The 13,161-nt window shown below is 41.1% G+C and overlaps 1 protein-coding gene across 1 annotated transcript; it reads right to left on the reverse strand.

The window, feature by feature from the left end:
* Nucleotides 1-254: 254 nt before the first annotated feature.
* ATMIN (ATM interactor) lies at nucleotides 255-11,676 on the reverse strand. Its single transcript, XM_075188960.1, has 4 exons — nucleotides 11,402-11,676; nucleotides 4,801-4,926; nucleotides 2,539-2,738; nucleotides 255-2,415 (listed from the first exon to the last, which is right to left on the reverse strand). The coding sequence occupies exons 1-4, from the start codon at nucleotides 11,597-11,599 to the stop codon at nucleotides 645-647; spliced, it is 2,295 nt and encodes a 764-aa protein (XP_075045061.1). The 5' UTR covers nucleotides 11,600-11,676; the 3' UTR covers nucleotides 255-644.
* Between the last annotated feature and the right edge of the window lie 1,485 nt (nucleotides 11,677-13,161).

Raw genomic sequence — 13,161 nt, forward strand, 5'->3', positions numbered from 1 at the left:
CCACACTCCAAACACATACTAGTAGGTTAATTGGCTGCTATCAAATTGAGCGTAGTCTATGTATGTTAGGGAATTTAGACTGTAAGCCCCAATGGGGCAGGGACTGATGGCGAGTTCTCTGTGCAGCGCTATATAAATAAATGGTGATAGTATCTTCATGGTGATAGTATCTTCATGCTTTAACAGGATCTAGTACTCGTTATATTTAAAAATGTATAAATACATGTTTGAAAAAAAAAGAATAAAGCCAAACATTTTACAGTCAGACACTCTTTATAGTCACAGTATAAATAATTTACAATGGAAACCAAATAAATAAAGCGCTTTTCTAGGTGTTATAGCCAATATACAAAATAGACCAAACTTCTACAATTGTGTTGCACAGAAAGACATGCAATTCAGATTTACTGCAATTTAAAATAGGTTTGTAAAGCTCATTACACTGCAGCAGTTTATCTATGTCATGTTTAGGAAGGCCGTGTGGCTGTCAAAACATTTGATAAACGCTACAATTTAGTAGAGACGTAGCAAGGTTTGTTCTTGCAGAATACATTAAGACATGCAGGGACAAACCAATAAATAGAAGGGGGGGGACGGGACGTTCATTCACCGCTATCGGCATGATTCGTTTTGAGGTGCGTAGTTCAGTTGTCAGATTTTTCAGAGGAGAACAAAGAGAACCTCTCCTCACAAGTCTGAGTTTCAACTGAGCTGAACTGAGACTCCATTGTATTCCACGCCAGATCCGCAAGTAGGAAGTCATCCATTGCAGTCTGTGTCTCGTTGCTCGTAAGGAATAAACTTCCCAGCGTTTCAAAGCAGCTGTCCGTAGTCTGTGTTTCAGCACTGTTCTGTTGTACTTGACCCTCCAGGGGAGGGCAGGACATATCTTTGCTGGTTGATGCTCCATTTGAGTGGCTCTCTGCATCGGACGAGTCCGTGCTAATCGAAAAGCTGGACTGTTTTAGGATATTACCCAGACGCAAGTGAGAGTTATTGTCCAGAAAGAAATTCAGGTCTGTCTGCGTCTGAGTATCGAACATTTCCATGCCAAGAAGGTTAGAGTTTCCTTTGTTGGAGAAACAATGGGTCGAGTCCTCAGAAAATAAAAAGTCTGTTTGTGTTTCAATATCCAGATATTCAGAATTAAGGTTACCCAATACGCTCTGTTCTGTTTGAGTCTGGATGTTTGATGCAGAAAAGAACTCTTCTATGTCAAAATCGATGCTGGGGTTGGGGTTACAATTAGATGACAGATTGCCATCTCCCCCAGACAACAGGCTTCGATTATCCATTGATTGGCCAGACAGATTATCAGATAGGATTTTTTCAAGGTCACTCAAAAGTTCCATCGTCTGAGTCTGGTTATCAGTCATGTTTTGTGATGGGAATGTCCCATTTTGTGTATTGAAATCCTCTTCCCTTATTTCCTTGATGTCATCAGTGTCCAGCAGGTTTTGACCTAAGTTTCCAGAAATATAACTGTTTTCTGCCTGGCCCGTTTGTGTAGATACAGTGTAAAAAGAGTTAGTGTCACCGAAGATATTATCGCACATGACGGACTGGTCCACCAGCAGAGTGTTGTCTCTTGACAAAGAGATAGTGTTTGTTTGAGTTTCCCGAGAAACTCCACAAGTTACACAAGGATCGACAGAGTCCTCCGACAGAGATCTCAGGGGCAACGCAGAACTTTTCTGAAGCGTTTGAGTCTCTACGCTGATGGGCAGGGACATCTGGGCACTGAACGACAAGTCCGTTTGGGAACAAGAGGATACATAAGAGTCATTGGTAGGCCAGGGGTTGCTTGGTAATATATTAGACGCAAAGTACGATAAGTCGGTCTGAACATCAGAGGTGATTCTGGTCTTCATAGGCAAGCTGCTCACTTCCATGTTGGAGTCAGTGGGCTGCAATTTCTCCATGTTGACTTGCACATACGAATTTACAGATCCTAGTGAACTGTACCCTTCGTTTCTAGCTTGAGAGAGGTTATTAGGTAAGGTGGTCGCAGTGTCCACACTCGTGAGAACTGTGCCATCATAGTGAGGTACTATTTGCAGTGTACTCATGACCGATCCTCGGTTATTAAGTGCCATGACCATAGGTTTCATAGGACATTCAGAAGATGAAACTAGGACAGGCAGATGGGCCAGTTGCATTACCGGTAACTTAATTAGAGTTAGCTTAGGCTTTGGTAACAGGAGTTTTTGTGCTTGATATGGCTGCAGAGGAGCGCTCTCTGCAACATAGGAACCGATGTACATTTCACTTGTAGGTAGTGCCTTTAACTCTGCCATCTGCTGGTCAGGCGCAGCAATTGCCGCAGACAGATCGTGGGAGAAAGTCCTCTCCTCGCACCCAAATTTCTGGTTTTGCTTTGATGCTTCAATTTTTCTTTTCTTTACGGGTGGGTCTCTGCAAGGAAAGGAGAAGTTACATCCACGTCTTGTCACTCAATAGGCCAGACTAGTATCTAGAAAATTAACCTGAAATCAGTTTAAAATGGGACATGAAAGGAAAGTGATTTAAATGTTTCACCTGTGCTCAATGGGTATCTCGTGCCCCATTCTATGGGTGTGTGACAAGAGCGCTGTTCTGCTGGCATAAGGACACCCACACGTGCACTTGAACGTCTTTCCACAATACCCCACATGCCGCTTTAAGTCCCACTCTGTGCCATAGGAGTTCCCGCATTTGTCACACTTGTGTTTCTTCTCTGCATGCATTTTCATGAAGTGCTGAAATACACAAGAGAACTGTTAAACACAACACCAGCCACAAGTCATCTAGCAGCAGATTACTGCTCATCAGGTCCTTACATGTCTGAGGAGGGACGCAGACACTGGTAGAGCTGTAATGAATTTTAAAGTGGATGTAAGCCCCAACATGTACGGTTAGTATTCATAACATACTGGACTAGCTTGGCATGTTGTATTAATCTGTCTGCCAGGGACAATTTTGTTTTGTTTTTTAGATCGCTTCAAATTATACCACAGTCCATATTGGATCTGTCTCACTCCTAGTAACTGGGGGAAACTAAGAACATGTGCAACGGAGCGATTACCACCCATCTCTATGCCCACTGACCAGTCACATCGTGGCAACTGGTACTTTACAGATGGTTTCTGTTGTGGTAGCTGCACATTACCCACGTGACAACCACACAATAGTAAATCTACATTCTGTTGTGCTGACTTTAATTTAACTGACATTTATGCACCAAACGATCTCCAGGAGGGTGCTAACCCCCATCTCCCAAATTTGGTCCACCCTTTTATTCCTGGTTGTTTTTCACCCATGTGTAGTTTACACATATTTTACGTAACAAAAATAAAGTATACATTCTGTACCCCTAAAAGGGCAATTTGATTAGATATTGCAGTAAAAAAAATAAAAAAACCCATGAAAGTGAAAATGACACACCCCCTAAATTTGTCTTGTCATTAAGGTATGTAATATCTCCGGTCATCAAGGGGTTAATCAGTACATGAGAACCTGCATGTGATTTCGCGTTTGCATCAATAGGGGCTCTGGCTATGATTATTAACAATCTTTCACTCACTGGAATATGTTTCCATCTCGTATGATGTGTGTTTCTAATTAACTGTAAGTACTACCGGGCTTATTACACACTAGCCTGAAGACAGACGACCTAGCGTGATTCTAATCTGTTTAACCCATAAAAAGAAAAGACCAAAAAAAAAAAAACCAAAACACAACTCTGGTTCTTTCCAAAACAGCCATCTGTGCACCAGTGTTGATAAAGGCCGCCCTGTATGTGCGGTGGACGTACAGCCCACTGAAAAGTTAAGGGTTTTTGCAGGGAAAGCAAAATTGTGGCACCTATGGCAAAGATATTTGCACATTTCAGTCTTTGGGTAACAAATAATGGGATGACATTGCAAGGATCATACGGACGTTACACTATATAGATTTTATTAATTTCAGAAAAGGTGAAAACATTTCAGCTCTAATTTTAATATATTATATAATGCTGCCTGACATCATTTTAATTTGCATGCATATAAAGATTGGATTCTACATCATAAAAACTGACCGGCCATACAATGCGATATTTTTCATCCAATTTAATGCATTGACACCAAATAGAATTTGGTCATTCCAAAGAGTGGAGATAAGGGGGTATATTTACTAGACTGTGTATTTGAAAAAGTGGAGTTGTTGCCTATAGCAACCAATCAGATTCTAGCTGTCATTTTGTAGAATGTACTAAATAAATTGTCTATAGCAACCAATCGGATTCTAGTTAATCATTTATTTAGTACATTCTACAAAATGACAGCTAGAATCTGATTGGTTGCTATAGGCAACAACTCCACTTTTTCAAACACACAGTTTAGTAAATATACCCAAGGTGCGCAGATGAATTAGCAGTCACATATAATGTATATTAGACTGAAGAGGTGGATTATTTGCAGACCAAAGCTGCCATATTTGTGTGTTACACGGTCCTACTAGCAGCTGCATAAGCTACAGTATTTTTTTTTACTTTTAAAGACATTTGTTACTGCTTTCCATGTTCAACAAACAATGGAGCCGAGCATTATTACCATGCCATTTTTTTCTCCTGTCATAGTGCTCCCAGTTTGACAACATTGATTGACCCAAGATCACAAAACTGATGCAGGACTATTACTTAGCCGCAAATATTTGAGTGAGCCATTGACATCATTTCTTCTTAGTAGACCCACAATACCCCAGTGTGTCAAATATACCTTTTAGGATGAAGTTCTCCTTGAAGGGTAAAAGAAAACATAAAAGTGGCACAGAATACAATACCTGTTTTACACGAGAGAACTGTGAAAAAGGTCGGTTAGTTCCCCTTGGGCAGCCTTCTATAGGACAGCAGTACAGCTTCGGTGAGCCCTTTAAGTCTTTCCGTAATGTGGGGTTGGTTATGCCGTCCTGCAGAGAGAAACGGCTTTAGTATAAGTACAGACAGGTCGAACACAATAACACATTAAATGAATTCTTGAAGCTGGAACAAATTACTCAGTGACCAGATATTGTACAGTTTAGCCTTGTATGCGACATACAAATATAAATAGGACGATGCTGCACTTGATTACGGCCTTTTTCTGAGGTGTACAGAACCAAAGCAGTTCTGAATGCACAAATTTCTTAGCTGGAAACGGATGGGTAGTGTCAATCACATGACCACAGCCTTAAAGGTGAAAATAATATGTATATTACAAGTGAGGAAGGCTGTCATCCCTACTTTCTGTGTAAGCCAATATAAGAACAGAAGGTATTTCTGTAAATACAGTTGTTGACCTTCTCCAACCAGTTTCTGAAGGTCATATTTACTATACAGCAGTGTGGAAAAGTCAACACCACAATAGCCTCTTTGACTAAACTAGCAACTTAAATATACAGGGTGAACACACCCAAACCATATCACATTTCATTAATAAAGCAGACTGTACATGTATACAAACCCTTTTAAATGCAACATTATCACCGTATCATGATCTGAGAAATTGTGATGGTCTCTGTAGACTCACACCGCACACAGAAGCTCATTACTACAATACAGTATTTAGTGGTGTTGTTCAATACATGCCATAAAGTGTGGGAGAAAAATATAATGAGCAAATCACAAGGGGGAATGCATGGTAATTCATATAGCTATGTACTTGCATAAGAAAAAGGCTTTTCATGAATAATACAGTAATTGGTCATCTACCACAAGCTGAATGGAAAATACATTCTATTTAAAAGTGGGAAGACACATGGGAAGACGGTATTTGTATTAATTAACAAGGTGGCTTTCATCTACTACAATTATGTCATTATCTGTTTGTCCTGTGCACGTGGGCAACAGTGGAAACCAGCTGTCAATCATGTCACATTACGGTTCCTTGACATTATTCGTTCACTAAAGCAAAACAGCGTATTGAGAACACTGTACTATTAAGGACAGAGCTTTGCTTCTGCATCTGTCCGCCCAAAGCTTGTGTTACTGCGTGTTAAAGCATGCTCTTGCTATAAAAAGATCCTGTATAAGGTATTATCTAGCGAAGGAGGCATTTAATGTAAGAAATACAGGTATGGGATCCATTATACAGAATGCATGGGGTGTTTTGCAATTCGGAACATCATGCCCAATATATACTAAATGACATTTAACAATTGCCCTTGTGTTATCCCATATTGCCTCTGGCACCCCCGTCAGTGGGTTCCTCAGTGACTGCAGGAAGAGACCCCGATCATGCGTGTATAAAACCACTGAGCAGACGTTATTTACTTTCTGGATGACATGTTTCCAGATAAGAGATCCACAGAAGGTTGCGATAAAGGGACACTGATCAAAATTGTGTAATTTCTTCTTTATGTAGAAAACTCAGCTTTGAGTAGGAAAAAATGCAGGAAGCTGTGACACGTGTGTGTGTTATCATTTTTATGCACCATCAATGGGCCGCCAAACAGGTAGCTGTGTTATCATTAACTACTTATCATAAGAACTATTGGGCCGAGTGACTAGCGACATCACCACCATGTGAGACCCTGGAGAGGTACAAGAGTGTTCTAGTGACAGCGGACTTGTGCACACAGATTATAAACTAATACATCAGGCATACAAAGATCAACAGAGGCGGTACATTTATGGATATTTCTACCAGTAATTTCTTCTTCTCCATTGTGAATATACTGTAATAAACACCTGCAACAAGAATTAGGGGCATACTCAATTAGCCACGTTACTCGCAAAAGTAACTCAGCGTTAAAAGTATTACCGGTATTACGGTAATTCTAACCTGGATTCCAGCTCGCAGCTCCCTGAGCTGCGAGCAGAAAGTCGGAGTTAAAGGTACCGTAATAGTCGTAATTACGCGCACTATTACCGTAATAACGGTAATAGTGCGCAAGCCACGTTACTTTTAACAGTAACGTAGCCAATTGAATATGCCCCTTAGTGGTTCCCTCAATGCACTGCTACACAGAAATAGCAATCAAAGGTACAAATGTCCAAAGTTGTCTCTTTAAGACTTTGTTTTTATAGCAGTGTATTGTAAGAGATAAAGGACACTACACCTGGATGGATAATGTGCAAAGCTGCTTCAGCAATGCAGCACAAAGGTGCTGGAAAGTGCACTTAATTGCTGTCAGCTAAAACATCACAATATATTTATCATAAATTCTATTTACAACTCTAGTAGTACAGATCAGATGATAAAGCACAACACTACCATGTGAAGTCAACCGCATTATCCCTTCTTCAGCAGAACTTTTCAAAACACTGCAAATGGCTAAAGGAGACTCCAAGGGGTCAATACACAGATAGGTTAGCATCCAAAACACAACCTAAATCTGACAGATTGTGTTATGGACATCACATGCAAGAATCTGCATCGGTTACGGCTTGTTCACCCATATCTGCTTGAAAAAAATATAGGATGAAGTGTTTGTTAAGGGCTTGCTTCTACCACTGTATTATATACCGCATAGAGAGGTGTTAGAAGGCAGCATGCCATATTTATCATTCATTAAAACAAGTTACCTATGTAGAAAATATATTAAGGGCACATAGCAGTCTTAAAATAAGAACAAGAACGGTTTTCAAGCAATATTCTACATTTCTCTTGTAAAACCACTGGCTACAAAGAGCACACAAATGTACGTAGGATGCACAAACATGTAATACTAGAAGAGGTAACATTGTACTGTGTAATAAACTTGCTTCCTTACAAAACCTATATATTTATCCAGATGGTTCATATTGTACAGTTACCTTACATTAGTGGGTTCAGGACTGAACGCATAACAGACATTTATAAATACACTGCAAGCTCAGTGTGTTTGTAGCCTCAGGGAAAGAGCAAACTTAAAACCACTAATAAATTGAAATTGACTTTCATAAGATTTAACAACTTGAGTGTCTGGAGAAAGGTTCTGTTTAAGTTATAGACCTAAATTACCACTTGATCCAAAACAAACGACATCTTGCACAATTACATTGTCAGACGTGGGCAAGATACTGATCCGTTATCAGCTAAAACAGGCTCCCATAAATATTTTTCTGAACTCAATTGGAGCTGTAGAATCTACTCAAATGGCACATCTGAGAGTGCAGCTGGGAACCAGCCATTCAGCTCTAGGGACCGTCTTGTGTTTGGGTCACCACCAATCAGCTGTGCATTGAATGAAATTCCCACCCAATCACAGTTTTAACTGAAATAATTCGGGTGTCACTTTAAAAGCTCCTGAAACCTTTATTTATATACCCTTGGAAATATTTCTAATACCTTTACATCAAGTAACATTTCCTTTTTAAGGGTTACTGCCAATTACATTGAAAACATCTGTACAGTTACCTCAAAAGGTGCAATCAATGTGTCAGTGTATGAAATATTAGTGTGCTGACTTCTTGAATTGAAGAATCCAGCAGTGAGCTTGAGATTAAAGAACCAGCACAAAGTGTATACAAAAGGCATATATATAAAGCAGCCTGTCATTGTTCCGGATATATTATTGTTGTACAATATATAGTTTATTATTGTCTATGTAGCTGGCAAAAATAAATAAATTAGAAGGGCACCTTAATATGTTTATGCACTACACTCTCTCTCCCAAAAAAGACTTCCTTCATCTAGCACAGCAGGGGAGCACATACCACTCTGAATAAATGATCTCTCCTATATAGTAAGCATAGACATCATCAACTTATCCAAAACAACTATTTATTTTACTCCTTCTGCTTTTGTATGGAGCTGTCACTAAGCAGGTCTGACCACATGACAATGCCCACCAATTAGGGTGGTTCCTTGCATTATGTTATTTGTAGAGGGCATGGCCAGGATATGACTGCAAGATTTTGGAATACCCATCTGGACAGATCAGAATCAGCTCATATTTCCACGGTCACTGCAGCTAAAAGGAGTCATTTTTTGCTCCAAGTGGGTCTACGCTGATCCGAAGGGTGAAATAGCATCACTAGGGGGTGCAAGGAGAAATGACTGAAATATGTGCTGACAAACTCACATTTACAGGGAGAGGCTGGATAAGAGCTTTGTTTTCTTCACAATAAAGCTACGCAGTTATAAACGATAACCCTGCATCTTCCAGATCTGGCACTCCTGGAAATGTGGTTATCCCCCTGGTGCACTACAAGGCCAAGAAAGCCATCCTGGCAGCACAACACTTGACCAAAAACAAAGATAGGCAACACTAATGAGACATGAATGTGTATATATATTTTCTTGCCTTTATTGAGGAGGGTATATATCCCAGGGTTCAATGTTTTAGGCAAAACACAGGACTCTTTATCAAGTGCCATAGGACTTTGGGAAAACTGCCTATCATCATTTATTTATATAGCGCCAACATATTCTGTAGCGCTTTACAACTGGGGGCAAACAGTAATAAACAAGCTGGGTAAAACAGACAGAAGAAGGCTCTGCTCACAATCTATGGCACAATGGGCGTTGGATTACATAAGGTTAAGTCTACATATTGCATTTTGATCCAGCCAAATTGCAAAGGTAAAAAAAAAACAAAAAACAAAATCTCCACATCTGCTTACAATTCTTCAACTCGGGACTTCCCTTTCTGGATAGACAGATACACACGCATATACGTAAACACACACCTACTTCTTTAAGCACCTATTAACGAAGGTACTGTGGGCCTATTACTATTCTGTTACCAGGTTGGTGAAGGACACACTGGGCATCTTCCGCTGTGACTGGAGACAACAGGTTTACCTGTACATTATAACGTGAGGAGCAGTTCTGATACACACTTCAACCCTGCTCCTTTATTTGGCTTCAGCCCTCTCTCCCTGCTCTAGCACCCCATACATCCATAACAAATTCATTAATTCTCTTTCGAATTATGTTCTTGAAATGTAAAGTTAGCATATTAGCAATACATTACTGCTATGCTTTTAATAAAGTCTGAAGACAAAACGCATTGAGGACTTTTCTGCTGGACCTCCATATACTCACTGGGGCCTTCTCTTTCCTACTGGATTTATTTGGAGGAACAGAGATCAGCTTTACTGTTGCTTAGTGATGTGCGGGCATTGGACATTTTTACCATTATTCCCGTTCTATTGAAGCTATTTATTCTGGCAGCTGTTTCTGTTTAAATGTCCCTCTTTAGTCTATTTCTGGTACACATATTGATAAGAACCCTCCATGTTATGCTTCAAGCATAGAACATACTACACCATAGCACCTCTCTTTTTGCGTTTCAGCCGCTTCTAAAACCTGCTGCTCATTGTTCAATAGATAAAGAGACTGTTTTGTGATCTCCCGCAGTCCATCTTTACCTCAGATAAGCTTCAAAATTTTGTGTTATTGGTACGCGGCTTTAATGTTAATATTATTTAAATTTTGGATGTTATTTGATACACTATGGGGCAGATTCATTTCCCATTACACAGGCCACGCATTTTAACAGTTACTACGGTAATTATAACGCAGATTTTTGCTCGCAGAGCTGCAAGCAAAAATCAGCGCTGAAATTACCATAGTAACGGTAATAATGCGCGGCACGGTGGATAAGTAGTTAGCACTTCTGCCTCACAGCACTGGGGTCATGAGTTCAATTCCTGACCATGGTCTTATCTGTGTGGAGTTTGTATGTTCTTCCAGTGTTTGCGGAGATTTCCAAAAAAACGTACTGGTAGGTTAATTGGCTGTTCTCTGTACAGCGCTGCAGAATTCGTGGCGTTCTATAAATAAATGGTGATGATGATGATCTATTACCATAGTGACGGTGATAGTGCAAGGTATTGAATCTGCCCGACGTATGATTTCTGCACTTGCAAATAAGTACTAAGGAGAAGAAGCACCCCAATGTATGTTTTATTATCTATTAGTGTTCACCATGTTGGTTAAGAAATGCACTAGAATATATATATATATATATATATATATATATATATATATATATATATATATATATATATATATATATATATTTTGCTTTTTAATGAATAGTGCAAAACACCAGAATGCACATCAGAGATCATGGGCACAATAGAAAGCGACTCACCAAGCCTGAAAATACCAGTATGGTATGTCTGATCTACTTCTCACCCTCACCTGGCCATGTCATTCTCTTACAATTTAACCCTCCCCTCCCAAAAAATCAGGAATTTCACTATTCTATTTGTGAACCTGTCACCCAGCATGGCAACACAGCATTTTTACATAGTGGTAACCATGGATTCACAATGCCAACCACATGCCTCCAGATCACCACCTTATCCATTCATTTACACCAGTCAACCCAGAATGTGATGCATCCTACCTTACCATTTAAGGTCGGACTCAATCTCCCTACATCAAATCCTCCATTTTGTGCAATTCCAGTATTTACTAATAACACCCCTGCAGGATTACAATCTTGGTACGTCCCATATTTCTCTCACCTGCACTCCGTGGGACTTCACCAAGTGCATGTTGAGTGCGGGTGGGTTAGGGAGAACTTTACCGCATCCTTTCACCGTGCACAGTATGTTGGTGCGGACCTCCCGGGACAGCTCGCTCACGGACGGCTTCACAACCTCCCAGTGCTCGCAGGAGTACAGCGCCCGCACCCTGGCACCGCTGCCACCACGGGCGGCCATGGCACCGCAGCACCGGCACCGTACACACAGCCGGCGTGCACCTGACCCCACCCCCTCCCTGTTCGCTGCAAAAGCTACTTCCGGGGGAGGTACAAAGGAGCAAAACAATATCGTAATTGGCCGAATTTTTATTTATTTGCATAAGTGGGCGTTGTTCCTGCATGGGCGGGGCTACGCGAACGCTGTATTGTTGTTGGTGTGAAGAGTCCTTCGTCTTGTGCGAAATAACCTTCCGCGTAGTGTTACACCTGACAAATAGTTCCATTGCCAACACTGGTGCATCATGTCAATAGACTTTAATTTAAACGTTATGACACGTATTTACATATACTGCAACGTGTTAGTGTAGTTTAATAACACACTATTATTATTTATGTGTTTTTAAATGAAAGAAGACAGCTCTGCAACATACATGATATAATTGCAGCAGAGAGATATTTATTTTCATAAAATATATGGACGCTTGCTATGAATGAACAGACGCTGTTCTTGCACTGAGGTGCATTCATCTGCATAACACATTTTCTAAAACTCACCACAAAATTAGGAGTACTATTCCATACCCCTCAACATGCAAGTGGGCGTGACCATAGCACAATGGGTATAGCCACGCCCCCAAAGAGCTGTCAGAGCACTAGGCTGCTCATTACCTAGGCTTTCCCCCAGCATTCCCAGAACGGACAAACATGTTTCCAGGTGGGACAGCGGGACAGAGCCCTAAATTCGAGACTGTCCTGCTAAAATGGGGACAGTTGGGAGATATGCTATTCCCACAAATAAAATCCTGCAATTTATTAATACTTAGTAACATAAAAAGACACATAGAGGTCTATTTATTAATCTGCAAATCACAGACTGTTATTTACTAGTGTCGAACTGGGGGGCCGGGGTATCCACCGTTAGGCACCGACCCTGACCTCTCCCCTCTTCGCTGGTGGGGGGGGGGGGGGAGCGGGTAACTTAAAAAAAAGAAAATTGAAAACAATAAATAAATACTGACGTGACCACGTCTGCTCAGTTCGCACTGAATGTCAGGGGTGACGTCATCATGCCCGACGTTCAGTGAGGAGCGAAGCAGAGAGGAGTCGGCAAGAAGACAGAAAAGAAGAAGAGATGAAAGAAGCCAATAGAAAAGGTAAGTGAAGGAACAGAAGAAAGGGGGAGAGAGCTGCTGCGCATGCACCCGCGCATGCGCAGCAGCTCCGTTTCTTCAGCTCTGTCCTATACAGCAGCTGCGGCGCTGTCTAAGAAGCGTCCGCGGCGGTGCTGTATACACTACAGCACCACCGCGGACGCTTCTTTGACAGCGCCACGGCTGCTGTATAGGACAGTGGCCACTTAGTTAGCACGGGGGGGTTTTCTAGAGACTCAGAAACCCCCCCTGCGAGCGCCACTGAGGGGGCACAGTAATGTGTGTGTGATGGCACAGCGGGCTTCTGGCAATGTAATGTGGGATGAAGGTCGGGCAATGTAATTTTATAGTGGGGACTATTAATTTAAGAGGGGTGGTTTGGGGGCTATTAATTGAATGTGGGGCTGAGTTTGAGGAGCATGAGGTCTAT

The sequence above is a fragment of the Mixophyes fleayi genome, chromosome 10 (genome assembly GCF_038048845.1).
Source record: "Mixophyes fleayi isolate aMixFle1 chromosome 10, aMixFle1.hap1, whole genome shotgun sequence".
Lineage (NCBI taxonomy): Eukaryota > Metazoa > Chordata > Amphibia > Anura > Limnodynastidae > Mixophyes > Mixophyes fleayi.

Bases quoted from the DNA above. Each gene is read 5' to 3' on its own strand.
- ATMIN (XM_075188960.1), bottom strand. From the start codon at position 11,599: ATGGCCGCCCGTGGTGGCAGCGGTGCCAGGGTGCGGGCGCTGTACTCC. The intron at 4,927-11,401 runs GTGAGAGAAATA...TTCTCTCTGCAG, and splicing joins TGAAGTCCCACGGAGTGCAG to GACGGCATAACCAACCCCAC. The intron at 2,416-2,538 runs GTGAAACATTTA...CTTTCCTTGCAG, and splicing joins GAGATACCCATTGAGCACAG to AGACCCACCCGTAAAGAAAA.